The sequence below is a fragment of the Felis catus genome, chromosome A3 (genome assembly GCF_018350175.1).
Source record: "Felis catus isolate Fca126 chromosome A3, F.catus_Fca126_mat1.0, whole genome shotgun sequence".
NCBI lineage: Eukaryota > Metazoa > Chordata > Mammalia > Carnivora > Felidae > Felis > Felis catus.
In genome coordinates, this window is record NC_058370.1 from 117,413,679 (window position 1) to 117,440,807 (window position 27,129).

At 47.9% G+C, this 27,129-nt stretch overlaps 1 protein-coding gene across 16 annotated transcripts in view; it reads right to left on the bottom strand.

The window, feature by feature from the left end:
* Nucleotides 1–27,129, bottom strand: part of PLB1 (phospholipase B1) — a 170,942-nt gene that overhangs the window by 37,636 nt on the left and 106,177 nt on the right. For all 16 annotated transcript variants that reach the window (XM_045054756.1, XM_045054755.1, XM_045054757.1 and 13 more), the window contains 15 exons: nt 26,002–26,045; nt 21,503–21,611; nt 18,275–18,326; nt 17,857–17,937; nt 14,873–14,938; nt 14,485–14,585; nt 12,409–12,490; nt 9,687–9,791; nt 9,469–9,564; nt 9,178–9,249; nt 8,170–8,208; nt 7,573–7,633; nt 6,636–6,694; nt 5,687–5,760; nt 598–641 (listed from right to left, as the gene is read on the bottom strand). In XM_045054756.1, the coding sequence (XP_044910691.1) occupies nt 598–641; nt 5,687–5,760; nt 6,636–6,694; nt 7,573–7,633; nt 8,170–8,208; nt 9,178–9,249; nt 9,469–9,564; nt 9,687–9,791; nt 12,409–12,490; nt 14,485–14,585; nt 14,873–14,938; nt 17,857–17,937; nt 18,275–18,326; nt 21,503–21,611; nt 26,002–26,045 (1,085 nt within the window). The remainder of the gene's footprint in view (nt 1–597; nt 642–5,686; nt 5,761–6,635; nt 6,695–7,572; nt 7,634–8,169; nt 8,209–9,177; nt 9,250–9,468; nt 9,565–9,686; nt 9,792–12,408; nt 12,491–14,484; nt 14,586–14,872; nt 14,939–17,856; nt 17,938–18,274; nt 18,327–21,502; nt 21,612–26,001; nt 26,046–27,129) is intronic.

Consider the following 27,129-nt stretch of genomic DNA (forward strand, 5'->3'; position numbering starts at 1 on the left):
AAAGTCCACTCTCTCTGGTCCAGGCTCCCCAGAGTGGGCTTCGGGACCATCTCCAGGCAGTGAGGGGAGGCAGGGAGGCAGAGGGTGTGTCTGGCAGGGACTGGGGCTGAGTGGAAATGACCTGATAGACCAAAACAGCAAGAGCCTCTCAGGTTTTCTTTTCTCTTTCCGTTTCCTTTCTTTTCTTTCCTTCTCTGTCTCTCCCTTTCTTGCTTCTGCCCTCTCTCCCTCCCTCCTCCCTTTCTTTTTCTCCCTTTCACAGTTCACGGTGCAGGGACTACTCACTACCTCATTGGATTGTCTCTGTTCCCTCTGGACAAGTTGAAAAAGCCTGAGCCTCAGAAGGTTTGGTGACTTGGGCTAGGCCACCTTGCCCTGGGCGAGCACAGAGAAGAGCCAGGGCTTGAACCCAGGTGTCAGGGCTCCAAATCAGTGCTTATTCCACCCCCTCAACTACCTGTCCATGGGCCTCTCCTCCCATTCGGCGGCAGCCCGCAAAGATGATGTTACATCCTCTTTCTTAGCTGAGGGGCACTCAGGAAGCCCAGGGGTCAGGGGGAACCAGTGAACAGACTCGAGCCCCTGGTGGGTACTTACTTGGTAAGGTGGTCACGGTCTCAAGGGAGCCATCCCCTCCCGAACTGTAGGGAGTGAGCAAACCAGGGAGAGAGACTGAATCAATACTTAGACTTTATGAAAGAGCACCCCACCTTTCTTAGCGCCCACGCCATCAGCATCTGCAAGATGTGCCAGGCCTAGCAACCTCCTCATGTGGAGAAAGTCTGAGAAAATTTGAATTTCCCCAGTGGGTTGCTTCCCCTCAAATCTAGGATTTAAAGGTAAGAAAGAACTCTTTCTTTTTTTGCACCAATTTAGGAAGGAACGCGCTTAGCTGAGTATATGCTATGTGCCCAGCCCAGCATGAACTAGATTCTCTACACTAGTTACCTATTGCCTCCCAGCAAACTTATGCTACAGATGTGACTCTCCCCATTTTTCAGAGGAGGAAGCTGAGGTGCACAGGGGTGAATTAACTTTGGAAAGGTCACTAAAAACCAGCTTGAGGGGCGTCTGGGTGGCTCAGGCGGTTAAGCGTCCGACTTCAGCTCACGGTCCATGAGTTCAAGCCCTGTGTTGGGCTCCATGCTGACAGCTCCGAGATTGGAGCCTGCTTGAGGTTCTGTGTCTCCCTCTCTCTCTCTCTGCCCCTCCCCCCGCTCCGTCTCAAAAATAAACAAACATTAACAAAAATTAAAAACAAAACCAAAAACCCAAAAACCAGCTTGAGCTGTAGACCTTTGGAAAACGCATTAGGTCTTCCCTGCCCAGTGGTGAGGTAAATTTCTCTGGGAGGTTCGGGAGGTTCGGGCGATGGCCTCTCATCGCCTTCCAAAATCCAATCTGATTTCATCTACTTGAATCTAGTTCCATGGTGCTCAATCTAACCTCAAGACACACTCAAAATTGCATTTCCTTTCATGCATTTAAATTGAATACATGTGGGAGGCTGGGAGACAAGTATTTCTATTTTAACAAAGTCCAATGTTCAGATGTACTGTATTTACTGTGTTTTCTTCTTCTTCTTTTTTTTTCCCTCCCCTGCTCAATGCCAGCGTATTATTCCAGGCCAATAGATTTTGAGAACACAGCATCAGCAACCAGCCCACCAGTATAGACTTCCAAAGGACAGGCCATGAATCAAAGTCACGATGGTCCTTCACCCAAGGAAATGCTTGGAATGAAGAAGACTATTTCCTGCGAGGGTGGTCAAGTCAGAGGCTCAGCAGCCACAGGTGGTAGAGAGGAAGAAGCCCCGTGAGCCCTGCCCTTCTACCTTACCCAGGTATCTCTCTCCTGACTCTCACCCATGTCCGAACCTAGCTTGGCCAGTGATCAGACATTTGTTTGACCTTCTAATTCTTTTCCAACTCTGCATGAAGTCAACTGCTTTAGCTGCTTCCTGATCCTTCTTTCTTTGGACTAAAAGCACTTAATCAAAATACTTTACATTTGAGAGGGAGTTAGAAATCCATGTACCTCCTCCAGTCACTGTGTTCTAATTCTGCCTCCTTTTCTTCTTCCATAAACATATAGGAGCGCCTGGGTGGCTCAGTCAGTTAGGTGCCTGACTTCGGCTCAGGTCACGATCTTGCCGTTTGTGAGTTTGGGCCCCTCATCTGGCTCTGTGCTGACAGCTCAGAGCACGGAGACTGCTTCGGATACACACACACACTCTCTCTCTCTCTCTCAAAAATAAACATTAAAAAATAAAAAATAACTGTATAAACACAAGCCTAGAGATATACCTAAACACAGACAGCAAGTACTTTTTATTGTAATTTCTTGTCTAAAAGTATCTTTGTTCTAAAACAAATGCCATAGCTAATCAACACCAAGAGGCTACAGAAATCTCTGGGTGAACACTTCTAGGAGAAAAGAGAATCACACAGATAAGTATAGAGGAACAAAAATATTTAAGCCCTCATTGATCAGAACTATGTGACACATGAAAGAAAATAGACCTGTATGAAAGAGCTCCTTCATAGGAGATCCTTCCAATTAATGTAATTTATATTAAACCATGAGTTCAAAGGCTGGGTTTTGTTCATCTGTCATCATCCACAGTGCACAGAGAATTACAGAGTAGATGCTCAATGACATTTGTGGAAGGAGTTCCAGTAAGATTGAACTCCTAATTAATAAGGAAAAGAAAAAGCTTTTTGTTTTTTTGTTGTTTTTTGGTGAGTAAATTTTATTTTGGTCTTTTGATGCCAAGTAAGCAAACTTCTTTATTTTATTTTATTTTTTGTACGTAGGCTTCATGCCCAGCATGGAGCCCAGCACAGGGCTTGAACTCACAACCCTGAGATCAAGACCTGAGCCAAGATCAAGAGTTAAGATTAAGAAGCTCAACTGACTGAGCCACTCAGGTGGCCCTGAAGAAGCAAACTTATCTCAACTGAAGAAAAAGCAATGCTCGAAAGACCTCTGGGCCTGCCACATAGTTAAGCTAGCTAAAGCTGGCACCTGTCACTGCTGTATGGTTCTCACAGATCAAGAGGCCTTGGAAATAGTCACAGCTAAGCCTCCTCCTGCATGTCCTGCTCACAGCAACCCATCTCCCAAGAATTCTGGGTCATGGTCCCTCTCTAAATGTACGCGGCCCCCTCTCTCCACTTACTGTCTCCTTGGAGGCAGAGGCTAAAGTTAGAGCCTTAATTCACCTGGAATCATTCATTGCCTATTGCTTCCAATCCGGAAGCTTTAATGGCTTCAGAAAATTGCTTTTCTCAGGTCAGTCTACTACATGGACATTTCCTGGGGTGGGGGAGGGGGCAGGGGTGAGGGTGAGATGTGTGTGTGTGTGTGCGCGCATGCGTGCACACACACACAGCGCGTGCGCACGCTAATCGGTATTGTGAATAAAGAAAGGTTTCTGGAATGAAGAGAAACACTGGATTAAACAGATACAATTTAAGCAAATGTCTTCATTGCAGAGCTTCTCAGAGGCTTTAATATGCTAACATACATGTGAGTTCTCCAGAGGAAGGGTACGGTAGGTAATGTTCCCTGCCCAATACAAAGAACTTTGCCCTTGTCAGGAAAATGTAGGAGGCTAGTGTTCCATGGAACACTCTTTGGGAAACACTGTATACATTACCAAAGTGTCAAACTATCTCAGGCTCTGACCCAGAGTTTTCTTTTCTTTTTTTTTTTTAATTTTTTCAACGTTTTTTATTTATTTTTGGGAGAGAGAGAGACAGAGCATGAACGGGGGAGGGGCAGAGAGAGAGGGAGACACAGAATCGGAAACAGGCTCCAGGCTCCGAGCCATCAGCCCAGAGCCTGATGCGGGGCTCGAACTCACGGACCGCAAGATCGTGACCTGGCTGAAGTCAGCCGCTTAACCGACTGCGCCACCCAGGCGCCCCATGACCCAGAATTTTCATCAGTAACACTTGTGGATGGTGGCCAGGGTATTTGAAACATTTAGAATAAAGGGTTTAAAGGCACAATAGCTACTTGAATACAGAAAATTGAAACATTAAGCCACACCTGGCCTCCCCTGCAGGGAGAAATAAAGCAATGGCTGACTTTTCCCCTTGCTACAGAGAAACATCTAGCAGAAGATTGCCTGTTTGTATCCAAAGCCCAGGAATCTGTCCAGTTGGACTGTCAGCGGTGGGGGGGGGGGGGGGGGGGGGCACACCACCCGGCTTCCCCAGACTGCACCACCAGGTGTGGCTCCAACCCCCCGTTGACCGGTTTGTCTACCTTACTTTCTGTTCCCCACGCTGTGACCCTTCTCCAGCTAAGACTGAGTGCAGCTGTCACTCACGCTGTCTCCCGATTGTATGTCATAAGCCCTGCTTGCTTTCTTCCGCTCTGGCTTTCCTTTCTCACACAGACTCAGTAACATTTGGGGCACGGTGGTCAGACGGCGAGGCTTGGTTTGGTTCAGAGTTGGAGCCCCTCTACCCCTCTGAGGGGCTGGGGCAAGCTGGGGGTCCCCCAGGAGCTGGGAGGCATTTATTTCAGTGGATGGTGTCCTCTTGCTACCCACGCCCGGGGCCCTCTCTCCCTTGCTCCCCCCCTAGGAAATCCTTCCCCTCTGGGGCTGTCCTCCGAGCTGGCGAGCTGGCGGGAGAACTGCCACAGTCTCAGTCATCCCCACACGGCTCCCTCTCCCTTTCCAGAAAGAAACGCTCCATTTGAATTCACTGGGCAGAAAAGGAAGGAGGCGAGCGTGTGGTCTGGCTGCAAAACTTCTCCTTAGCACTCTGCCCTCTCCTGGCTGGCCTTGTTCTAGTTGTTTTGAATTCTGAGCTAATTGCCTGTTACTGTGAAGCATCCACAAACGTGAACTTCATGGGGAACCGAAAGAAGCTTAAGAAAACCCACCCACATCCGCCCACTCCCCTGACGCACCACGAGCTTTTCTGCTCCCCGTCTGGAATGCCCTTTCTCATCTAATTGCTAATCTGTCCATTCCCACCTTCTCTGCAAAGCCTCCCTCTCCCCTGGCAGGGTTGATTATTCCCTCTTCTCTCTTCCTGTAGCCCGCGGGTGGGCATCTTTCATTTTTTAATAGCACTTGCCAATTGAGCACGGGCATTTGTCTGTGTTCCCTGTACATCCCCTCGCCCACCGCCCACCCGCCTCAGTGCCTGGTCTCAGTGCCTGGTATCTTGCAGGCACACAGGAAGGGCTCAGGGGCTATGACTCTCTCTTGGTCATCTCCTCTCGAAGTGGTGTATTGCATTTCAGAGTTTTCTGGACAGATGTGTACATCCATGTAAAGGCAGAGGTGTGAGTGCAGAATGACATGGATAAATGCACAGAGACAGTAACCAGATGGAGATCTCCACGTGTACATATACACACAAACAGGCAGGTGAAAACTCAAAAGTTTGGTGCTTTGCAGGTGCATTTCATGTCGGATTTGCTAACCCAGGAGTCTGACAAGAACCCTGGTTTTCTTTTTCTGCAAAAAAGTTATCAATAAAATATCCTCTCCATTCACCGTATGATCACACTTTGCAGAAATATACAGGTTTTCCTTCTGAAAGCCCCTTCCAGACCTGGTCCTTCCTCTTTGGTATTTATGTGTTTAAAAGAGACAACCCCCCTCGTCTAGGTTCTGAGAATGAACTTGGGGAGGGAGGGGGTACAGGTTTAACATTACCTGTATGACAGCCCCCGATACTGAGTGGTGATGTCAGAAAGGTCATCTGGTTTGGAGCCAATTCCATTGCCGGCCTTTGAATATATACCAAAATACGTAGGAAAATGAGTAAGTCAGAGGAAAGGGACACAGGCGGTTCCCAACACACGCATCGCGTGGCACGAACAGACCCTGGACTGGGAGTCAGAGACCAGGCTTGCCTTCTGCCACCTCCTTTCCAGCTATCTGCCTGCCCTGAATCTCAGCTGTCTCCTTACTGAACTGAGGACGTGACCTGCTGATCTCCTAGGATTATTTTGATGACCAAACTGGATCATAGCTGTAAAAGCAGCTTTGAAAACTCCCCAGTGCTTCGCACATCTGAGACGCTGCCGTATCATTACCACCAGCATTATGCTCCTAAGTTCTTTGATAAGCATGAAGAAAGAGCCTATAGATTGGAGTGGATGGCAGGGGACAGATTTCTCATAAACTGCACGTGTCTCCTCTTTCCCTCTGGGACATTCTGTAAGGCAATCGGTCATCTGGGGTGGTAAGGGCCCTGTTTCTTGGAACTTAGGAACAGGGCTTTAGCCACAATTGTGGACTCTGCTGCTTTCCATGAAGATGGAAAGAGGGGCTGAGTCAATCCAAAGGGAAAGGAGCACCCCCACAGGTAGGTTTAGAAGATTGTTTTGAGTTGAAACGACCTATTTTTGTAATCATTAAAAAAAAAAGTGTCATTAGGCGTTCAAAACCTCCACTATTTGAAACAACTCAGCTGACTGACCCCCGAGAAAGATTTCCTCTTGCACACCTGCTTGACAAAGTGGCTGCAAAATCAAACCACTGCCATGCTCTCAGATCAACAGAGCCAGGACAGGGGTGCAGGGCAACACGGAGGCCGGGGTGCAGGCCCTGGAACTGGCACAGCCCCACCGCACCCCAACTGGGGCCCAAGAGTCCTTACGGTCAGAGAATCCCCCAGTGCAGCCACAACTTGGATATCTGCCGGTCTCAGGGTGTGCACTGCAAAGACAAGTGGACACACTTGAGTCCGTGGGAAGGAACCTGTAGTCGGAGCCTACGGCTTCCTGCTTTAAGCAAGACCGGAAACATGACCCGCATGTGTGTTTGGGCCATGGAGGCCGACAGAGGTTATATGAGGAATTTTCCCATAAAGAGACCCAACGATAAGTCCTGGACCTATGGGGAGAGAGGTGCTGAGGGAGAAGGAGAGGGAATGGATGGATGGATGGGTGGACAGATGGACGGACAGATGGTAGAGAGGGTGGAGTAGAATCAACCGCTTCAGTGCCAGTGGTCGTGTGGGAGGCCAGCAGTGACCTGAGCACAGGACCGCATGGGCACCAGACCATCTGAGATATGGTACAGAGTCTGGTGCTCAGCCCATTTAGAGCTGGGCTCTGGGTTTTCACCCAAAATCTGAGAAATAATCATGTCAGGACTTTCCCTGTCCCAAATCTCTCTACTAGAAAGTAGGGCGAGAAAGTTGCAGAGTCTGGGACCACAGGACACCCTGCAGAGCTCTGGCTCACTCTTGGGACTCCCCGGGTACCCCACCCCCACCTCTGGGCCTCAGTGCGGTCACACCACTGGGGGAGGGAGAACTCATGTGGCTCCCTGACGTGTGCTCCCTCAGGAGGCTGAATGAGAAGGCAGCAAACGGTTCCTGGCCTGGCCACCACGGGTCCTGCTGGCTAATGACATGGCTGCAGGGCAGAGGGGGACAAGGCAGGGACATATCACAGGCAACCACCCAGACAGGAAGCAAGCACTAGCCCTGTGTCATTTAGTTACATATGCCAAGTCTTGTCAGAGCACTTATTGGCCCCTGAGTCCTCGTGGAGGGGCCCAGGGGTCCTGGTGTCTCATGAGGAACTTACCTGAGGTGGGCGGTGAGGCAGAAGGAGCTCTGTCCCTGCACAGCAGCTGGCTCCCATGACCCTACAGGCACAGAACGAATCCTGGAATCCCGGGTTGAAAGGGACCCGAGATGCTGGCTAGGTGTCACACTCACCCAGAGAGCTTTACCAAACACAGGTTCCTGGGTCCCACCCGGGGGTGGGAGGGACCTGGAGGGGCACTGAAGAAGGCCCCCTAGGTGATCCCAGGCTGGGATCCGCTAACCTAATTCAGAACCCGCACCATCCAAGGCAAGATCAGAGCATCAACTCAATGGCCTCACCCCACCCCCCTCCACCTCTGTGTCTGTGGCAGTTTTATGAAGAGGGACGCGATCTTCACTTATGTCTTTCATGAGGCTGTGATTTGACTGGCTGGCCTCCACCTGGGCTGTTACCAGTGTGGCTTATTCTGCCTGCCACCCTGTCCGAAGGCGTAGGTGGCGGATCTCACACAGAAGCGTTCATTCCCCTCGACTGCCCATCAGGACCCTTGCCAGCGTTCCCACCCCACCTTGTTGGGCCAGTCCCAGCCCGGGGGCTGCCCGCTGTGGAGAAAGGGGAGAAACAAGCCCATACCTGCACGCTGTTCTTGTAGGTTCTCAGAAACGGCCAGAACTGTGAGAAGAGGGCGGTGAGCAATTCCAGCAAATTCTGCTTGCTTTCCGCACAACACTTTGGGCCTCCCCTGCCCCACATTCCCAGCCCCTCCCTGCCAGGCCGACCATTGCAGGCTCCCTCTCAGGATGCACTGGGCCTTCTCTGCAACCTGAACTTGTAGGAACAATTAGAATAAACCCTGTAGTGGCTCCAGAGGAGCAAGTCTGCTCTCAGGTTCCCACACCGCTGGCTGGGGCAGCTGTATCACCCCTCCTTTTGACCCTGCCCTTCCCAACAGAGCCTCCGTAGGCCCCTTGCCACCCCCATGCCACTCCCACTCTGCCTAGGCAAGAAAAGACAGGTGCTTTGAGGGCCTGCCCCACATCAGCCTCAGCTCAGTCTAGGGACCCCTCTGGGAATACAGAGACAGGCGTAGAGGTGAGGGAACAGCTAGAGAGATCCAAGAATCTTCCTGAAAACTGGTGAGTGAGCATAGGGGGCTGCTTTCTTTGCTCTGGCTTCCAGTTGACCAGCCCCATCCCCAACCCTTGTCCTAGCAGATGTTATTCCGGGTCTCAGTTCCTTGTTCTTTCTATCCCGCCATGGAGGCAGCGGCTACACGGAGACAGGGTATCCTATTGTCCCATCCTTGTCCTTGAGGATCGCTACCGCCCTCAGTCTCCAAAATGAGAGCTGGGTGGTGCTGTCACATTCCTCTTCCCAGCTGGAGAGAACTGTGTGCAGCCCAGACTTGTGCTAGGGTTCCCTGGGATGTGGACAAAGGAGCACCCTAGGGGCCTCTGGCCACTGGGGGCTGTCACCCCTCATGGTCCAACCAGATAGGGCTCTGTGGATGGTTCACTGAGTCTGGGGTAGGGGTAGGATCTGGGGGTGAAATGAACTGAGAAACCTCACAGAGGTGTCAAAAGCCTGGAAAAGATGCTTCAGATAAATAGACCTGTTGCAAGGATGAACTTCCCACTCTACCTGGGTCGGACATGTGATATTGATCTTGTGTTCAAAATTATGCTGCGTTGTCTTCTGGCCAACAGGTTCCAGCTAAGGCAAGAAGCAGAAAAGAGGTGGCAAGAATGGGAAGGTCAGGAGGCAGGTCGGGGCTGGGGAAGCGAGGGAGGGGTGTGGGGAATGTGGTTTGTCATCATTGCGGTGTGGGAGATCACACAGCCTGAGTGATGGGCCTCTGAACTCCTTCAAGAGCTTGCCAGAGTCTTTCTCCTCCCAGAGGGAGAATAATTTTCCCGACCTCAGTCGTCTTACCATGTTGTTCCAGAGGGCACTGGCCGCGTGAGCGTGAGCTTTCCTGCTGAAGTGGAAACAGTCAGGAGCGAAGAAAGAGCTGTCGGGCAGCCCCGCCTGGTCACAGGGCAGAAAAGGCGGGGGGGGGGGGCACGTTATAGGGACGTCGGATACAGAAATGACACTACAAACTGGACACTGCGTGGCTCCCCTTTACCCATGATCGTTGCTTTTGTTACCGAGGTCTTTGGCATGTCCACTTTTTCAAAAAATGGCTGCACGACCACCGTGAAGTCCTCCCTTGTGTCGTATCGCCCATTTTCAACCAGCTGGTGAGTCCCCTCCTGCAGGAGGCAAACGGGGCAAGGGTCAGGGGCCTCTTTGCACCGGGCCTTGTGCAATCTTTTTTCTCTGCCATAGAGTTTAAACAGAGTCTGACCCTGGAGTGAAATCAATCTGTAGCAAAATCTCAACCTATCCGGAACCAACTAGTTACTTTTTAGATCAGCCTTTATCTCAGACCCTGCCCCCAACCCCAGCTGCCATTGCATATATTTCCCAGGCTGTGGGAGAAAACCAAAAACAAAAACAAGAGGAAAGATAAGGAAAAACCCGAGACCATCAGCTGGATCTCCTTTTAAAGCTTCTGATTAAAGACTGGGGCAGGGGACGTTGGGGAGGGGATAGGGTATTGATTTGATCAAATGACTTTTTGGGATAATCCTTACATTTAACTTATTTCTGCCCTACATTTGTTTAGAAAATCCAAGGTGAGTCAGCAATGGCACTTACTGCCCATTTCTATCATTCGTGCATGGTGTGTGTGTGTGTGTGTGTGTGTGTGTGTGTGTGTGAGAGAGAGAGAGAGAGAGAGAGAGAGAGAGAGAGCGCGCGAGCGCGCGCGCGCATGAATGGTCCTGTGCGTGTACACTTCTTTGAAACTCTCAGATCTGTCCAGGAGGGTAACAGGGCTGTTACTCTCATAGCTCCCACTTGAGCTTGGTTCCAGGAGAACCAACTATCCCAATTCTGGCTCCAAATTCTGCCAGCCTCTGCCATTTCACTGCTTGCCAGATTTCTAGCAGATGGGGCCAGGACCCTGGCTGGAGAGGGAAGTCAGGAACCTTAGTGGGGGCATTTCAGAAGGACCATGTACTTCCTTTTCCCAGGGGCAGCCAGAAAGAGAGTGCAATACCACTAAGTAGCTGTGTGACTTTCAGCAAGATGCTCTCCCCCTCTCTGGACCTCTCTTTCCTCATCTGTAAATGGAGGGTGTTTGGCAAGGCCTGGACCATCCCTTAGATCCCTTCTGATGCTACCGATTACCCTGTGGATGAGACACAATGGCACACAGTGGAACTGTGCATCCCTTGAGAAATGAAAGAGTGTCTAGAATGCCTGGCTCATGGTGGCTTTTAATGCAACGATCACCTCCATGGCGAGTTACGGGAACCATAGCTTTTGCAGAAAGTAGTGAGTGAGAAGATTCTGAGAGCGGGCTTGATGGCCTGCTGTGGCTGACCTGCGAGCTCCTCCAGGATCTCATTGGTAACCGAGATCAGACCTGGAAATGGCAGGCCTGTCTAGAGAGGTTGGTGAAGGCAATTTTGGTGAATAGATTCCCTCCCCTCTCCTCTCTCCTTTCCTTTCCTTTTCACTGACCACCAGCATCTGAATCCACTTTCTATGTTTGGAAAAACTCCACTATACTAAGAGCAGCCTGCCTCCCACTGTAGAAGGGGAGAAAGATGAATGCTGGCTTTCCCAATGACCCTCACACTAGCGCTTAGGCACAGGCCCCGGGGCCCTCCAGAGCTGGTGATAGAAAGACGAACAGCACAGAATCCTTTCTGCTAAGGGTGGCAGCTGCATTCAGTTCCTAAAAGCAGCAGTGACAGCTGTGTCCACAATGTTTCCAATGAACTAGTTCTTTGGCCTGATTTTGATCCTTATGGCTTGGACCCTAGAATTTCACGATTCTGTGATTTGTCATGGCACAGCCTCTGAGCCTCGCTTTTTAACTCTTTCAGACACTCTGCTTGTATAACACATCTGCCTAAATTAACCAGCAGTGCAGAGGTTTTTGTGGCTTGCACCCAAGAACCTGTTCCATCTGGAGCAGCTTTGCTTTCATGGCCATAACCTTGGCTGCCTTTCCCCCACCTGCTGCCGGCCATGGACTTCCTCACCAGGGGAAGAGGTGCCTGCCCACAGCAGAAGGAGGTGCAGCTGGGGAGTCACCCAGAGGGTGATAGATAGAAGTTCATTCCCCTGAGCCCTGATACCCCTGGCAGGCATGGCCGCCTCAAAGCAGGGAAGTGGTTCTACTCCAAGGAGTCCATGAGTTTGAAGGATGGAACCACCCTGGAAGCTGTTTGCAGCCTACCCTAAACAGCTAGAAGGCTACCATTGTCCTCTTGAGTGACTGGATGATTGTTTGGGGGAAACTCAACATAGGCAAAGGATCCATTTGCTCTGCTCAAAGATTGGATGGAAAAAGTCCCCAAATGAAGAACCCACAGGATGTTTGGAGATCACCTGCTGACTTTCTTTCTCCCTGTGCTCCCCAATAACACCTGTTTCCCTGGAAGAGGAGGACAGAGGAAATGCAAGTGATCTCACTGAATCCTCTAGACTCTCTTAGACAGAAAGGGTTTCCCAGCCAGGAGTCGGAAGCTCATAAACATTTCTCAAGGACAAATAGAAATATATTTGTGTGTGTGTAAGGCCAGGCACTGAGATTTGGTGAAATACGTTCAGTGACTTCGTTGTTTACAGCTTGATTCAACTAAACTGAATTACAGTCCCTGCTGCCTCTCAGAGTGTCTTTAAATCTGCAAACTGGTCAGCGGTAACCTCACACTGGACAGCTGGGGTCAAGATAACGTAAGCATGTGCTCATTGTCTAACCAGAGCAATCAGACGACATCTTGGGCAGTCTTAGAACCTTTCCTGGCTTACCTGGTATTTCTTATTGACTTCGATGAGGGAGGCAAGTTCTGGTGAGTTATCATCAAACTTCAGGACACAGGAGCACAGATTCCTGTAGACCAGACCAAGGAGAGGCCCCACCCCATCAAAATCACCATCTGAATGCATGACCCTGGCTTGAGATTCAGAACCTATTTAATTTGGAGGTACCAGAGGGAGCCGAAGAAAATTCAACAGACCTGGATTTTCTCCTTAAAGTGAAATAGTTACTTCTGACATCTGCAGGAGGGACTTACAGAGCGGAGTTACCTTATGACTGTCTGAAGACAGACGGCACAGATAAGGCACACCTACTTTTAAATAATAAAAATGACAACAATAAGAGGGGCTAATGCATATTAATGTTTACTGTGCCAAGAGCTTTATGGGGATGAACGCATTTAATCCTCTCAGCTATTCAAGAGGTTGGATTATCATTATCCTCACTGTATAGATGAGAAAACTGAGGCTCAGTGTGGTTGAGTACTTTCTCAAGGTCACACGGAGACTAAGTGTGGGAGCTAGGACTTGAACTCAAGAACGTCTGGTCTGATCCCTGGTTAAACTGCTTCTGTCCAGTCTGTATCTCTGCTGTGATTGGCCACCTTGCATATCCAGGCTTTTGGTCTAAGGGGGTGAGGGTATAATAGTACGGATGGCTTAGAGTAGATTATAATAGTAGATGGCTTAGAGTAGATGGCCCTCCGAGGAAGGCTCAACCACTGAGACAGGACAGCAGAGAGGCGGCAGACCAAGGTGACCCCCAGTCTGCCTAACCTGTCGGTGACTTGGCCATTTCAGAGCTGAGAACAGACCTGGCAAATGCCTACTCTGAACCTTTAGCTTTAATTGTCTAAAAACCCCGCAGTGATTGGTAGCAAGAGATCTGGGGGGAAGCTGCTCTGAAATGAATACACTGAATCCCCCGTGTGGCCCAGTGACTGGAGAAAGTGGGAGCCAGAGAATGAGTCAGCAGCTGAAAATAGCATGCCTGACACCAGCTGCATTAATAGGCCTGTGTCATCCAGCAGCCATCCTCCTGCTCACGGGGTCCTCGGGCCTTCCCCGGGAGACCTGTGCAATCTGGGCCCCCAGGTGCGGTCTGGCATGGATCTTCAGGGTGGCGGCCAAGGTACCCCTTCATTTCCAAGAGCAAACCTGGCCCTTGTGAATTATTCATTCACTCATTCAGCAAACAGCCACAGAGCCCCTACACTGTGCTAGCAGTGACTCAGACAGAGGTCAGGGCTGTTGGGGGAGAGGCACGTGAATAATCAGCACGTGGTGTGCCCAGGGCTGTGGTGGGGGCCTGGGAAGAGCTACAGAGCTAGGGAGGAAGCTGGGCTGGGGCACAGCCACCGTGGCCTGGGCTAATGGTCCAGAGAGGGCCTTACAGGAAGCAATGCTGTGAGAAATGTTCATGCTCGGGTTAGAAGGGTATCTTAACCCTGAAGGTCATGGAGATGTGTAATATCAGAGAGGGAACTACCTTTGTTTGGCTCTGGAGACTGAGAATAAAGAAGGCTTCTCAGGGACTTTGCCAGGACCAGGGCGCTGTATGCTCCGGGAAGACTGTCCTCCAGATCCTGATTATAATTTGTCCCCCCTCTCCTCTAAGTGACAAGAGCCCTATATTTGTGAGTGCCCATCCAGGAGCACCCATGCCAAACAGAGGCCCCCTGCGTCCTGGAGATGGGCCTGTAGGGATGGGGAAGCTCTGGATACACTTAGTGGTGGTCCGTGAGCCTGGCCACGCAGGACCACTCCGTTCCTCACACTTGACTCTTCCCTCCCCTGAGAACTGAAGGGTGTCCTGAGCCGCCATGGCAACAGGAGCACGGCTGGGTTGTAAGCACATACTTGGAGGGTAGATGAGGCCCACGCTCAGTCACGGAAACCCGTTAGGCCTTGTCGGGTTGGAAAATGGGGTGGTCTTAACACTTCTCACACATCTGCCCTTGGGCTTTCTAAGTAATTGAGATTACTTTCTGCTAAGGGTCTCACGGCGCTACAGGGAACGGGGCCGGGGAGTGGGTGGGTGGGTGGTTGGGGAAGCTTCCTTCTCACCTAAGGATCAGCCTTGGGCAGCTGACTTTCTTCTCCTGATACAGCTCCCTCAGGTTGATGATCTCCAGAACATTTACCAGGTTCACAAATGCCCGAGGAACCTGAGGGAAGGCAAGACCAGTCCCTAAGAGGACCAAGGCCAGGGGATCCAGTCTCTCATCTGGGTCTGGGGCCAGCTGGGTCCGTGGTCTTTAATGTGGCCCCATCCACTTCCTTATCCCTCCTGCCCCACCTCCCCCCATTGACACTGTGTTTAGGACAAGAGCATGGTCAGCACTGGCCTCCAGGGAAAGGCAGGAAGGAAGCCAGAGCTGCCTCTGGGCCAAGCCTGAGGCCCAAGAAGGACGCGGTTGAACTGCACAGAGGCCACGCAGACCAGCTTCCACACCTCAGCATGGAGGATGTCCAGAGCCTTCCTGATGTTGTCCGTGAAGTTCTGGGGAGAATAGTGGACCTGCAAGAAGACAAAATGTTTAACACCATTCACTACCCAATCTCTCTGCAGACCAGGGCCATTTCCTCTCTTGGGTCCCCTTCCTCTTGTACTTCAGCCAGAATAGGCAACGTTGAAACATAAGGTTCACCTTCGGGACCCCCAGCCTCTGCTCCAACCCCACTGTCCTTGGGCTGGTCGTGGTTGTGAGACCAGGGAAGCCTTTTTTTCTGCATGGAATTATGGAGAGCTCTGCATCCACTTTGCATTAGCGAGATGCAGGGCCTTAGCTAAAGCACATCACACCTCTGGGCCCCTCTAGAATGGGGTGTTGGAGCCTAGGACCTCTAAGATTCCTGTAGTTTGAATATTCTCTGATCCTATGGCCTGAGCTCTTTTCTTAAAGCCTCAAGTGCCTGGGGGACCTATGGCCCAATCAGATCACTTAAGGAGATGATGGGAGGGCAAGGGGGTCCTGGGAATCCTCTCCCCTAAGCATAAAAACATTTTAATCATTTTTTCTTCTGATCTCCATACTTGTGGTTTAAAAAAAAAATTTTTTTTTTTTTTAAGTGGAACCCTTTCTCTGGCTTAAATCTAACCAAGAGCCCAAACTAATCAAAACTATAACTTTCAAGAAGGGGGGCAGGGCCATGGTCCAACTTCCCTACCCACTTCGCTAACAGCCCCAGACCCACCGTGGGCCTTCACGTCGCAGCCTGAAAACCTCAGACCCTGGTGACTTTGATGCCAGGGAAGCAGGCTGTGAGGGGTCTTGGGGGCAGGGTTGCCCCTCAGAGAAGAAGCTCCCAGGCTCAGCAAGACTCCCCACTTCCTCAACTTTCCTCTGCTGGTCCTCTTTCTGCCTGACAAATGTCCTCATTTTCCAGCCCCAGCTGGAAGGTCTCCTGCTCTGTGTAAACCTCTGACTCTCCCCCACACAAAACACAAATTCCCATGGCAATTCTTACTTTGGAACTCTCTTCTGTATCACTACAACCACATCATGATGTTTTCCTTATCATGTTATGGCGAGTTGTCTGCGCCTCCCTCCCTGACTGTGAGTTCCTTGAGGACAGAGCCTCAAGGCTTAGCTCCTACTACAGCGCCTGGCATATGATACACGCCCAGCAAATGATACTAGAAATTAAAAACGTTCTGTTTATCAGAAAACACTGTAAACAAAATTAAATAGGAAGCCACAAATAGGCAACATATTTGATAAAGGGGTTAGTATATTTAATATAAGGGGCTTTTAGAAATCAATAAGAGAGCGATAAATACCTTAACAGAAAATAGTCAATAGGCATAATATAGAACTTTTCAGGAGAAATTCAAATGAGCATTAAATAGAGGTTTATTCCTCCCTACTGATCAAATAAATGCAAATTTTGAAAACAAGATACATTTTTTTCATTTATTAGATTAGCAGCTATTAAAACAAATAACATACATTGACAGATGGAGAGTGAGGAAATAGACATAACTGATACCAACATTCTGGAAGCAATTTGGCAATATGTATCCAAAACATTAAAAAATGTGCAGAATCCCCCCAAAATAAGAGGGATGGATAAATCCACTAAACTTATAAGATAACATTTTGCTATATTAGCTTAATGGATTTAACAACTGTAAAATCTAGGCGGTGGATAGATGAGCCTCTCCTCCACAATTCTTTCCATTTCTCAGTATGTTTGTAGGTTTTTGTGATAAAATATTAGGGGAAGCATATATATCTTCTTGCTTAAAAGTCTTACTAGTTGGAATGTATATCAGGAAACAATTCTAGATGTACATAAAGATGGATGTTTATCCTAGTATTATTTATAACAGGCATAATTAGAAACAATACAAGTTATGTCTCCAATGACCGGGGACAGCTAAATAAAGCATGGCCAATATAGGTTATGGGTGACTTATACAGTCATTAAGAATTATTTTATGGAAGACTAAATACTGACAGAGGAGTATCTTCACAATATATTGCTATTGAGAAAAAGCAGATCACCAAACAAGATTTCCAGAATGATGCTATTGTTAGCAAATAATAAAGCAATGGCTTCCCAATCACGGAACATGCTAGAAAGACATGCTAGACATGGCGTTTCTGGATGTTGTCAATTACAGAGAATATTTTTTTTTCTGTACTTTGATATACTTCCTATGTGGATTGCTTATAAAATAAAAATTTTAAGAAAACCTATTATCTTTAAAGTCTGCTGGATTCCATGCAGAAGAGTTGCAGGCATGCCTAGCACAGGCAGAAAAGGTAGAAATTACAAGAAGGCCGAGTTGGGCTTAACACAAAAAGCACTACCAAAAAAATTGGCACCTGCTTCTAATACTAAGTAGAGCACATTAAAGAGCTGCCTATTGCTGGGAATGTTCAACAGCTAGATTCTATGGAAGGCATTCCTGCCACAGGTAGGAGAGTGGTCAGTAGGGTCGAGGACAGCTCAGAGATTCTGGGGTTCCAGGAAGAAGCGCCACATCCACGAGGCAGCAGCCTGGCTCTTGGGTTTCCCATCAACTCGGAGAGACTTGGCTCCGAACCTTGCCTAAACGCTTGCGTTAGGAAATCAACTTTTCCATTCAAATGATGGCCTAGATAGAGATGGTAAGGCAGTTCAATGCTGGAGAAAGGAGCTGACTTATAATGACCTAGATGAAGACATGCCTGATTTTTCCAGATCCTTGGAATGTTATCTTGGTTTCTAGAATATGATATGATAAGGTTCCCTTGTTATGAAACTTAATCAAGATCAATTTCATAACCAGCTTTGGTTGAATCTTTTCCTGGAGGTGAATGCCTCCTTGGTCTCAGGGTTAATCCCAGGCCACAAGCCCCAAGTCCCAACCCCTGCTGTACTGCTCCAGCCACCAAGGGTGACAATCCCTTCCCTGGGGAGTCTTGAGTTAAGGGCCTGGAGACTCACCAGGTCACTGCAGAATTCACAGAGATCGTTGCCTCCTATAAACAGGGTTATTATCTTCCAATCTTCCTGAAAATTTATCTTCTGAAATGAATAAGAAACCAACAAGTAAGTGCCTTGCTCCAGAGTCAAGTCAAGGAAAAGTGCTGAACATTGGCAGGGATGGATCCTCACATACCAGAGGGTTTAATGGACATTAACAATTCCTGTTCTTTGGTTTTGGGGTCCTGAGATCATAGGTCACAGGTTGTAGGTGCTAAATCATTTGTTGTTTTTAAAGGTGGATTCTCTAGACTTCCATGTGGCCTCATCCTCTACCCCAGAGCTGAGCCTTTCTGCCTCCACAGATTCCTCCTGCTCACTCTCTCTTCCAGGGAATCCTACCTCAAGCGGTCCCAGGTGGTGCTTCCCCCAGAATTACCGTGTCATTCTTCATCAGGTCCACCAGCCTCCTGGCCTGAACAGGTAAATCCCTGTGGGCACATAGGAAGAAGTCACCTGAGAAGCAGGGACTGTGAAGTGGGGCAGGGAGAGGACTTCGCAGAGATGGCAGGAACCAAATATGCAACAGTATAGTTGGACTGAAGGCTATGTTCCTGCCCCAGATCACCTTTCCCATTCAGTCTCCACTGGAGGTGTGGGGGAGGCGGGGGAGTGGTGACTGTGCTTTGGGAAGGGCAGGGCACGCCACACATGAGGGGGTGACTCAGAGGAATGTTTCCTGATTGGCCTCCTTGATGAAACGTCTTCCTTTCTCTTCCAAGACAGGCTCATTCGGGGCAGACAGAAGGCTGCATGTGCGTTTCATGTCATACATTGCTGGGTATGAGCCTGATTCTGTGGTATGAACTCCACCTCAAGGGTACCCACACCCTCGAGGTGATGTGGTTGAGTCAGACACACTCGGGCTTGACATTTAGTGGCCTCCTGCTGACTGTGGTCATGTAACTTAAGTTTGCAGTCCCCAAAGAGTAGAGATAAACCCCCCCTAACCGAGAGGGTCATGGAGAGCAGCGAATGAGATGAGCAAAGGAGCCTTGTGGAGTAAGAGCCACTCTTGGTGCCACACAGCATGGGGCTGACTCCTGCTTCCATCAGCCACTGACCAGCTGTGAGACCTTGACAGAGTACTCGACTTGGCAAACCCTCAGTGTTTCCCTGTGTACCATGGGGACGGTAAGCATACCTTCTTCATCGAGTTGTCGGATGGATGAGATCGAGAACTTAGAGTAGCATGTGGTAAGCATCCACATTGGAAATAATCCACTGAATCACTACCACCACCACTACCATCAATACCAGTCTCTGGCACAGTGCCAGCAGGAAAATATTGGTTGTCAGATCTTCCTCTCTTTTTTAATACAAAAAAAATTTTTTTTTTAGTTTATTTATTTTGAGATAGAGAGCGAGCAAGCATCAGTCGGGGAGGGGCAGAGAGAGAGGGAACGAGAGAATCTCAAGCAGACTCCACGGTGTCACGGCAGAGCCCGACGTGGAGCTTGATCTCACAAACCTCGAGATCATGACTTGAGCTGAAACCAAGAGTCGGGTGCTCAACCGACTGAGCCACCCCGGCACCCCAATCTGGTCCTCTCTTAACTATTAGCCCAGCTAGCCTGGTCTTAACCACAGTGAACTAAGTATCAAGATGACCTGGGTGGGAGTTTTGGGTAAGCCACTTAATCTCTTTGAGCCTTGGTTTCCGCATCTGTAAATCTGAAGCCATCAGGGCACCTGCTCTGTGGACCAGAGTCTGATGACTTGACCTCTCTGAGCCTCAATATCCTCATTAAGAAAATGTGAGTATCTGACCTCTGTTCTGTCCAACTCACAATAACCACACAGAACACAGGGATAAAAAACATGAAGGTACCTTGTACATTGGACACTGCTGTCAGGTATGAGGGGTTATTACTGGACCCGGGGTAAAGCCTGCAGGGCACAAGGACAACAGACCACATGGCTGAGTTGATGCTTTTGTTCAGACCACTTTGTCTCTGTGCTACAGTTTCTTCATCTGTCATCTGGGCGTAATAATCCCTAACTCCTCCCTACATCTCAGGATGTGCTTGGACAAATGGATTACTTGTGCAAAAGAGCCCCGTGGCCTTGAGGACAGCAAGGGAGGAATCCATATGAATCACGCTCTGTTTTGCTTACTTTTATATTCTCCACGAAGGTTTCCTTCTTGGATGCCTCCCTGACCGAATCATGCTTAGAAATGTCTCTCCTGATACTACAAGCGGACAAATGCTTTGGGGAAAAGCAAAGCTATGGTAATATTAGAGCCACAATTTTTAGGCAGTAAATTGGTAACCTTTCACTTTTCCCCCACCAAAAGGGAAAAGGAAGTCGCAGAATTCATTATAAAACTGATCAGGTTTTGTAAAATCTCTCATTTGGATTATTCCTGCTGTGAATAAATAACAGTTACTCAGGTGGCGAGTAGATTCGGGATGGGATTGAATCGACTGGCCAAATGATGTCAGGGAATCTGGGAACCAAACACAGAATCCCTAAGATCTACATAGTAAAGAGGTTTGGGATTATTCTGGAAGAAAAATAGGATTAAGAAACAGAGAGGATCGAGGCACCTGGCTGGCTCAATTGGTTAAGTGTCCGATTCCCGATTTCAGCTCAGGTCATGATTTTGCAGTTCATGAGTTCGAGCCCCACATCAACACACAGCCTGCTTGGGATTCTCTCCACCGTCCCCCGCCCCTCCCCCAACTTGCACTCTCTCTCAAACAAATAAACTTTTTAAAAAATTAAAAAAAAAAAAAAAGAAACAGAAAGGGTCTTTCCATATTTATCCTAGCTTCAGTGTGGTATTCACTTTTCTCTGACTAGGTAGCAAATCTGAGGAAGCACCCCAGGCTCAGGGATCATGGAGAGAAATGGAGGCGTAGGACCCAGGGAAGCCTACCCTGCTCTCGGAACCTTCCATTCAGTGTGCATGGACCCCTGCTCACCACCAGTTCACCCAGGTAGGTCCTGCATTCCTGCTGCATTGCTACTGGGACCACCATCCTGACCCAACCTGTCTGCACAACTTCCAGCTCACCAGAATTTTCACATCCAACATGGCATGGAACCCCATAGCCACCCCATGGGAGAGCTTCACAGCCAGGCCCATCTCGGAGGCTAAGGTTTAGGGAGGCGGGATGTGTGTGCTAGGACTCAGACTCAGAGCTTCCTCCTAGGACCCGTGCTCCTTCAATGACCCAGGAAGGGTGCAAAGTTGAGAGCCTGAAAAGACTGTTGGAAAGCATGTCTGAGGAAGGCAAGGAGAAGAAGACACGAAAGATGGAGCACTGAGGAAGCAATGAAAACTGGAACTCAGACTGAGCCCTCTCATACCACTGTCTTCTGTGGACATGAGATTTCTAAACAAGGCAAAGTAATTTGCTCAAAGCATATACCTGGCATCAGAGCAAACTGTGACTAGTTCCTGGGGTGGTGTTGGGGGTGGGCTAGTATGTTTGTGTCCCACGGTGAGGGACACCCCAGGAGAGCCCAGCCAGTCCGGTCTTTGACTCTCCCTTGGACCAAGCCTCCCAGCCTTCAGCCATACACCCCTGCCCAGGCCAAGCCTCCGACTAGGTCCCCAGAGGACCTCTGGGGCCTCCCCCAAGGCTCCCCTGCTCACTCAGCTCGGGCTCCTGCCACAGCCTGATTTAGGAACGCTCCAGCACTGTTTTCTTTCCCGGTACCAATAGAGAAGCCCCTCAGGTTAGGATTGAATTCGCGGAAGATGTCTGGAAATACAAAGAAGAGACATGCTTAGTAAGTACCCCGAAAACAATCTTCACATTCCTTTGATAAGTGCCAGTGCATGTTAGGGACAAAGAACCCTCACCCTTCAAGCTCTTAACCTTACTGTTGACTCAGCCCAGAAAGAAAATGTCCAGCAGGCTGGTGCTTAACCACATGGGCAACACACGTACATTGGTGTTTCATGAATTATTGTCATGAATAAATGTGAGTCTGGGTCTGGTGCCTCTCTCATGCATTTTTCTTTTTGTTTTCTAGATATATAATAATTTTTTGAGATAGAATTCATACACCATGACATTCACAACTTAAAGTGCAGTTCAATAGCCCTTAGTCTATTCACAGAGTTGTGCAACCATCAACATAATGGACTTTAGAACATTTTCATCACCCCCAAAAAGAAACTCTGTGCACACGAGTCACTCCCCATTCCTTCCAACCCTGTGGCAACCACTAATTTACTTTCTCTCTGTGTAGGTTTGCTTATTCTATACATCTCATATAAAGGGAATCATACAACATGACTTCTGTGGCTGGCTTCTTTCACGGACCATGTTTTCAGAGTTTATCCATGTTACAGCACGCATCAGCACTTGATTCCTTTCACTGCCAAATAATATCCCACTGTACGGATAGACCACATTTATCCATGCATCCTTTGAAGGATTGGGATTGTTCACACTTTTTTGGCCATTGTGAATAATGTTGCTACGAACAAGTTTACTTTTGTACTAGTTTTTGTATGAATTTCTCTTGGATATACACTTAAGAAGAGAAATGTTGGCTCCTATGGTAACTGTTTAAACTTTTGAGGAACTTACAGACCTTTTTTCAAAGCATCTGTGTGATTTTATGTTCCTGTCAGGAGTGTAGGAGGGTCTTAATTTCTGCACATCCTCACCAACATTTATCTTTTTAAAAATAACAAATATAGGGGCGCCTGGGTGGCACAGTCGGTTGAGCGTTCGACTTCAGCCAGGTCACGATCTCGTGGTCCGGGAGTTCGAGCCCCGCGTCAGGCTCTGGGCTGATGGCTCGGAGCCTGGAGCCTGTTTCCGATTCTGTCTCCCTCTCTCTCTGCCCCTCCCCCGTTCATGCTCTCTCTCTGTCCCAAAAATAAATAAAAAACGTTGAAAAAAAATTAAAAAAAAATAACAAATATAGTGGATGTGGAATGGTGCCTCATTATGATTTGGTTTGCTTTAAAGGCTACTAATGTTGAACATCTTTTCATCTGCTTATTGGTCATTTGTGTATCTTCTTTGGTGAAATGTCTATTCAAATTGTTTGCCCATTTTTAGTGGACCCAAATCAAATTGTCTTATTATTGAGTTTTAAGAGTTCTTTATATTTTCTAGATATAAGTTTCTTAGCAGATATGATTTACAAATATCTTCTTTCCCTCTTTGGGTTGTCTTTTTACTTTCTTGAGGGTATCTTTTGAAGCTCAAAGGTGTTTAATTTTGTCCCATCTGTTTTTTTTCTTTTGTCACTTGTGCTTTTGGTGTTGTGTCTAAGAAGTCTTTGTTTAGCCCAAGGTCATGAAGATTTGCTCCTATACTCTCTTCTAAGGGTGAATTTTAGCTCTTACATTTAAGCCTATTATCCATTTTGAGTTCATTTTTGTATATGGTGTGAGGTAGGAGTCCAACTTCATCATTTTGCATATGGCTATATACTTATCCCAACACTATTTATTGAAAAGACTATTCTTACCTATTGATGTTGGCACTCATGTTGAAAACGAGTTAACCATAAGTACGGAGGTTTATTTATGGACTCTCAACTCTATTCCATTGATCTATATGGCTATCCTTATGCCAGTACCACATTGTCTTCATTATTGCAGCTTTATAAGTTTTGAAATTGGGAAGTGTAAGTCCACTGGATTTGTTCTTTTTCAAAATTATCTTGGCTATTCTGGATCTTTTAAATTTCCATATGAATTTTAGAGTCAGCTTGTCAATTTAAGCAAAGAAGCCACCTGGAATTTTGATAGAGACTATATCAAATCTGTAGATTAATTTGGAGGATGTTGCCATCTTAACAGTATTATATCTTCTGATCCATGAACATGGAACGTCTTTCCATTTGTTTAGGTCTGATTACATTTCTCTCAGCAATGTTTTGTAGTCTGAAAAGTATAAAGGATGCACTTCGTTTGCTGAACCAAGAATGCAATAGAACCTACACAACACAGATGCAATGAACTCATTCCTTGGGGCTTTGGAGACATTGTACCCAATGGATAGAAATTACTCTGGGGGGTGCCTGGGTGGCTCAGTTGGTTGAGTGTCTGACCCTTGGTTTAGGCTCCGGTCATGATCTCATGGTTGGTTGGTTCAAGCCCTGCATCATGCTCTGCGCTGACAGTGTAGGGCCTGCTTTGGATCCTCTCTCTCCTTCTCTCTGCCTCTCTCTCTCTCTCAAAATAAACATTCAAAAAAAAAAAAAAAAAAAAAGAAAGAAATTACTCTGATTTCTACTCAGCAGAAGGAAGAGCTGTGAAATCACCAGAGCAATCTGCAAACAGAATGGATTCTCCTAGGTTTCCCATTACTGGGGGAACCCAGCACAGGCCAGCTAGCTACTTATCATGAATATCACAGAAAAGCACTACACATTGTTTCGAGCAAGAACTTGCTGGTGCATGCAGTTCCCCCTGCCAGGAATGTTCCATCCCCTTTCCTTACCTGATGAATTCTATTTCTTAAAACCCCTTTCAGAAGGCACAGTTAACCATCTTCTTATTTATTTTCCCCTAAACATTGTACATAGCTATCATTATCGGTATATGCGTCTGTCTTTAGGGAGACATGTCCCCAAAGAGATTGTGATGATGTCATGAGGGCAAGAGCCTTGCTTCATTCTCCTATTTCCCAAGCATCCAGACTTGGAGTATCCTCAATTAAATTGAAGAGGGAGCCGAACCCAGGTTCTGTTCTGACCTTATGTTCTCGTAAATCTGCGAACACATTTTCATGCAGTTATTTCCCTGTGGATTACCCAGTTACTTCATAACTGTTGTGAGGAAGAGTCTGAACAGGCAATGGTCTGCTGCTCAGCCAAGTACGGGCCCTACCTGGGGGGTGACACTGTCTCAGTCCTTTGTAAATCACTGTAGTGAAAGATCCAATCACCTCATCCACGATAATAGCGTGGGAATCAGGAAGCCCAGCAAAACTGGTGTATACGCAGGGCCAGCTCACAGCCCAGTCAATCACACTCACAGAAGCAACCCAAACCACCTCCCCTAGCAGTAAAGACAGGGAGGACACGTGTCACAGGACTGTACCTATTTCAATGCACCAGAATTTGCAAATAGCAACACAGATAACCATACATGAAGCCCAATCGGTCCTGCCTAGGTGGAGATCAAGCCATCTCCATCACCAAAGTCTTGGTGCCTTAAACCTCAAAGAACTCCTTGCCTTCCAAAGATATGTTACAAAGGGATAATTCCAAGTAAAGTAAATGAGAGCAGGACCAATTAAGTTCCTCTCAGGCAAAAAACAAATATTATTAGCTGGAAGATCTGAAGGGAAAATAATTGTGACATTTAGTGAATGCCTACTTTAAGAACAAGCACTGCGGTGTGCATGCGCTAAGGAGAATAAAAAGACACATCAGACCAGACCATTCAGAGAACATAGTTCAGGCTTAAAAAAAAAAATTATTCCAAGCAGGCTGCGGGTGAAGTGATTCAAGGAAAACATCAGGCCCCCAATACGGCTGTGTTTGCACAGCCTGCACAAACTACTGCTGTGGTGGTGGCTTGTTTCCTAGTGACACTCAGGGATTCAACATCTTTGTATACAGTGGTGATTAATGGAGCCCAAGCCCAGATCAATGCCTCCCAGAAAGGTGCTCTGCTCAGAATGACAGGCAAAACAGAGGTGGGTTTACTTTCCTTCTTTCTGAAATCATTTCCTAAGAATGCCTTGCACTAAGATTTAGCCTGAAGTCTCTTCTCCTCCCTCTCTTCCTTCCTTTTACAAATGCAATTTCTCTTTAAAAAGAAAGAGAGGGAGAGAAAGAGAAAAAAAAGAGAAAGAGAAAAAGAGAAATAAGGAAAAGAAAGGAAAGGAAAGGAAAGGAAAGGAAAGGAAAGGAAAAGAAAAGAAAAGAAAAGAAAAGAAAAGAAAAGAAAAGAAAAGAAAAGAAAAGAAAAGAAAAGAAAAGAAAAGAAAAGAAAAGAAAATCTCTCAAAGGCTTTCATGATGTTCAACAGAGACCGGCGACCGCCTCAGGGACGTTGCGCCCCCTGGTGAACGTGGCTGAGTCCCGCCGGCCGGCTCCCTGCCGAGCCCGCGACCGCCGCCAGGAGGCGCTGCTGAGCCGCACAGGGCCGAGCCCGGGCGATCGCGTACTCACTTGCGAGGGTGGTGACGCTGCTGAGGTTGTGATCGCCGCCGACACTGTGGTGGAACAAAAAAGAAAACCGAGGTTGAAAATGCCATTGATGCCAAAACACCTCAGACACTCCCAAGACAGGCCTTTCTTCTGAGAGACACCCTGGGGGCTTGGAGCTTGTCATTTCCTCATTATTTCCAGTAGAAAAACAAACCGGAACATAGCAACTCCTCTTTTTGTCCCCACAAATCAGAACACCCAGAGAAGAAACAGATTTAAATGGCACGGTGACTGCGATGATTTTTTTTAACTTCGAGCACTGGCGTTGGGACAGGGGAACAAAGTGGTCCCCCTTTGCCCCTGTTTTTCTAAAGGGAAGGTGAGCGTTCCTTGGATGCTGAGCCAAGTCGTGCCCCACTCGCCACTGCAGCTGGGCACGGCTGTTATTATTGAAAACACAGTGGAAACGTTTGCCCTCGTCATTCTGTTCCTATTTGGCTTGCAAAAACCTGCTTTTAAAGCGTGTCTTCTAGAGAGAACCCATCTTCTAAGCTGCTTCTAAAATTCCAAGCAAATCAAAGTTGGATGGGTTTCTAGGCATGAGAATATACAACATTCCACAGTTTATTGGATTCCCTGCTTTTCCATATCCCCTCATTCTCTGCCAAGTACATCTGAGAACGTTTAAAAGGGTCTCAAATGTTTGGGGTTTAATTCTGTGCAACATCGCAAGGGAGGATGCCTGGGATTCAACACTCAGGGTCAGTCTGGTCCCAGGGATGCCAGATTCCGGGCTGAGGAAACACCAGACCTGCCCTCTCATGCTTGGCATGAGCCGGGTGTTCAAATCCCGAGTCCTGCTCACCGCAGCTTGGGGCAGCCTGGGTTTGATTACAGCCAGAGCAGGAACAAGCCCGCATGAAGCAGTCACCATGGAGGAATGTGCCAGATTAGGGGTCAGGAACCATCTGCTCCATTTTTTGCCCTTTTATCATCTGGCTGTGTGATCTTAGATAGGTTACTTGTCCTCTCTGAGCCTTGCCTTCTCATCTGTAAAATGAAGGCCCTTTAATAATGATACAAACTTCCATTTATATCTACTTTGCTGGATGCTTAAACTCTATTCCTCATGACAGTGCTCAGGCTGTA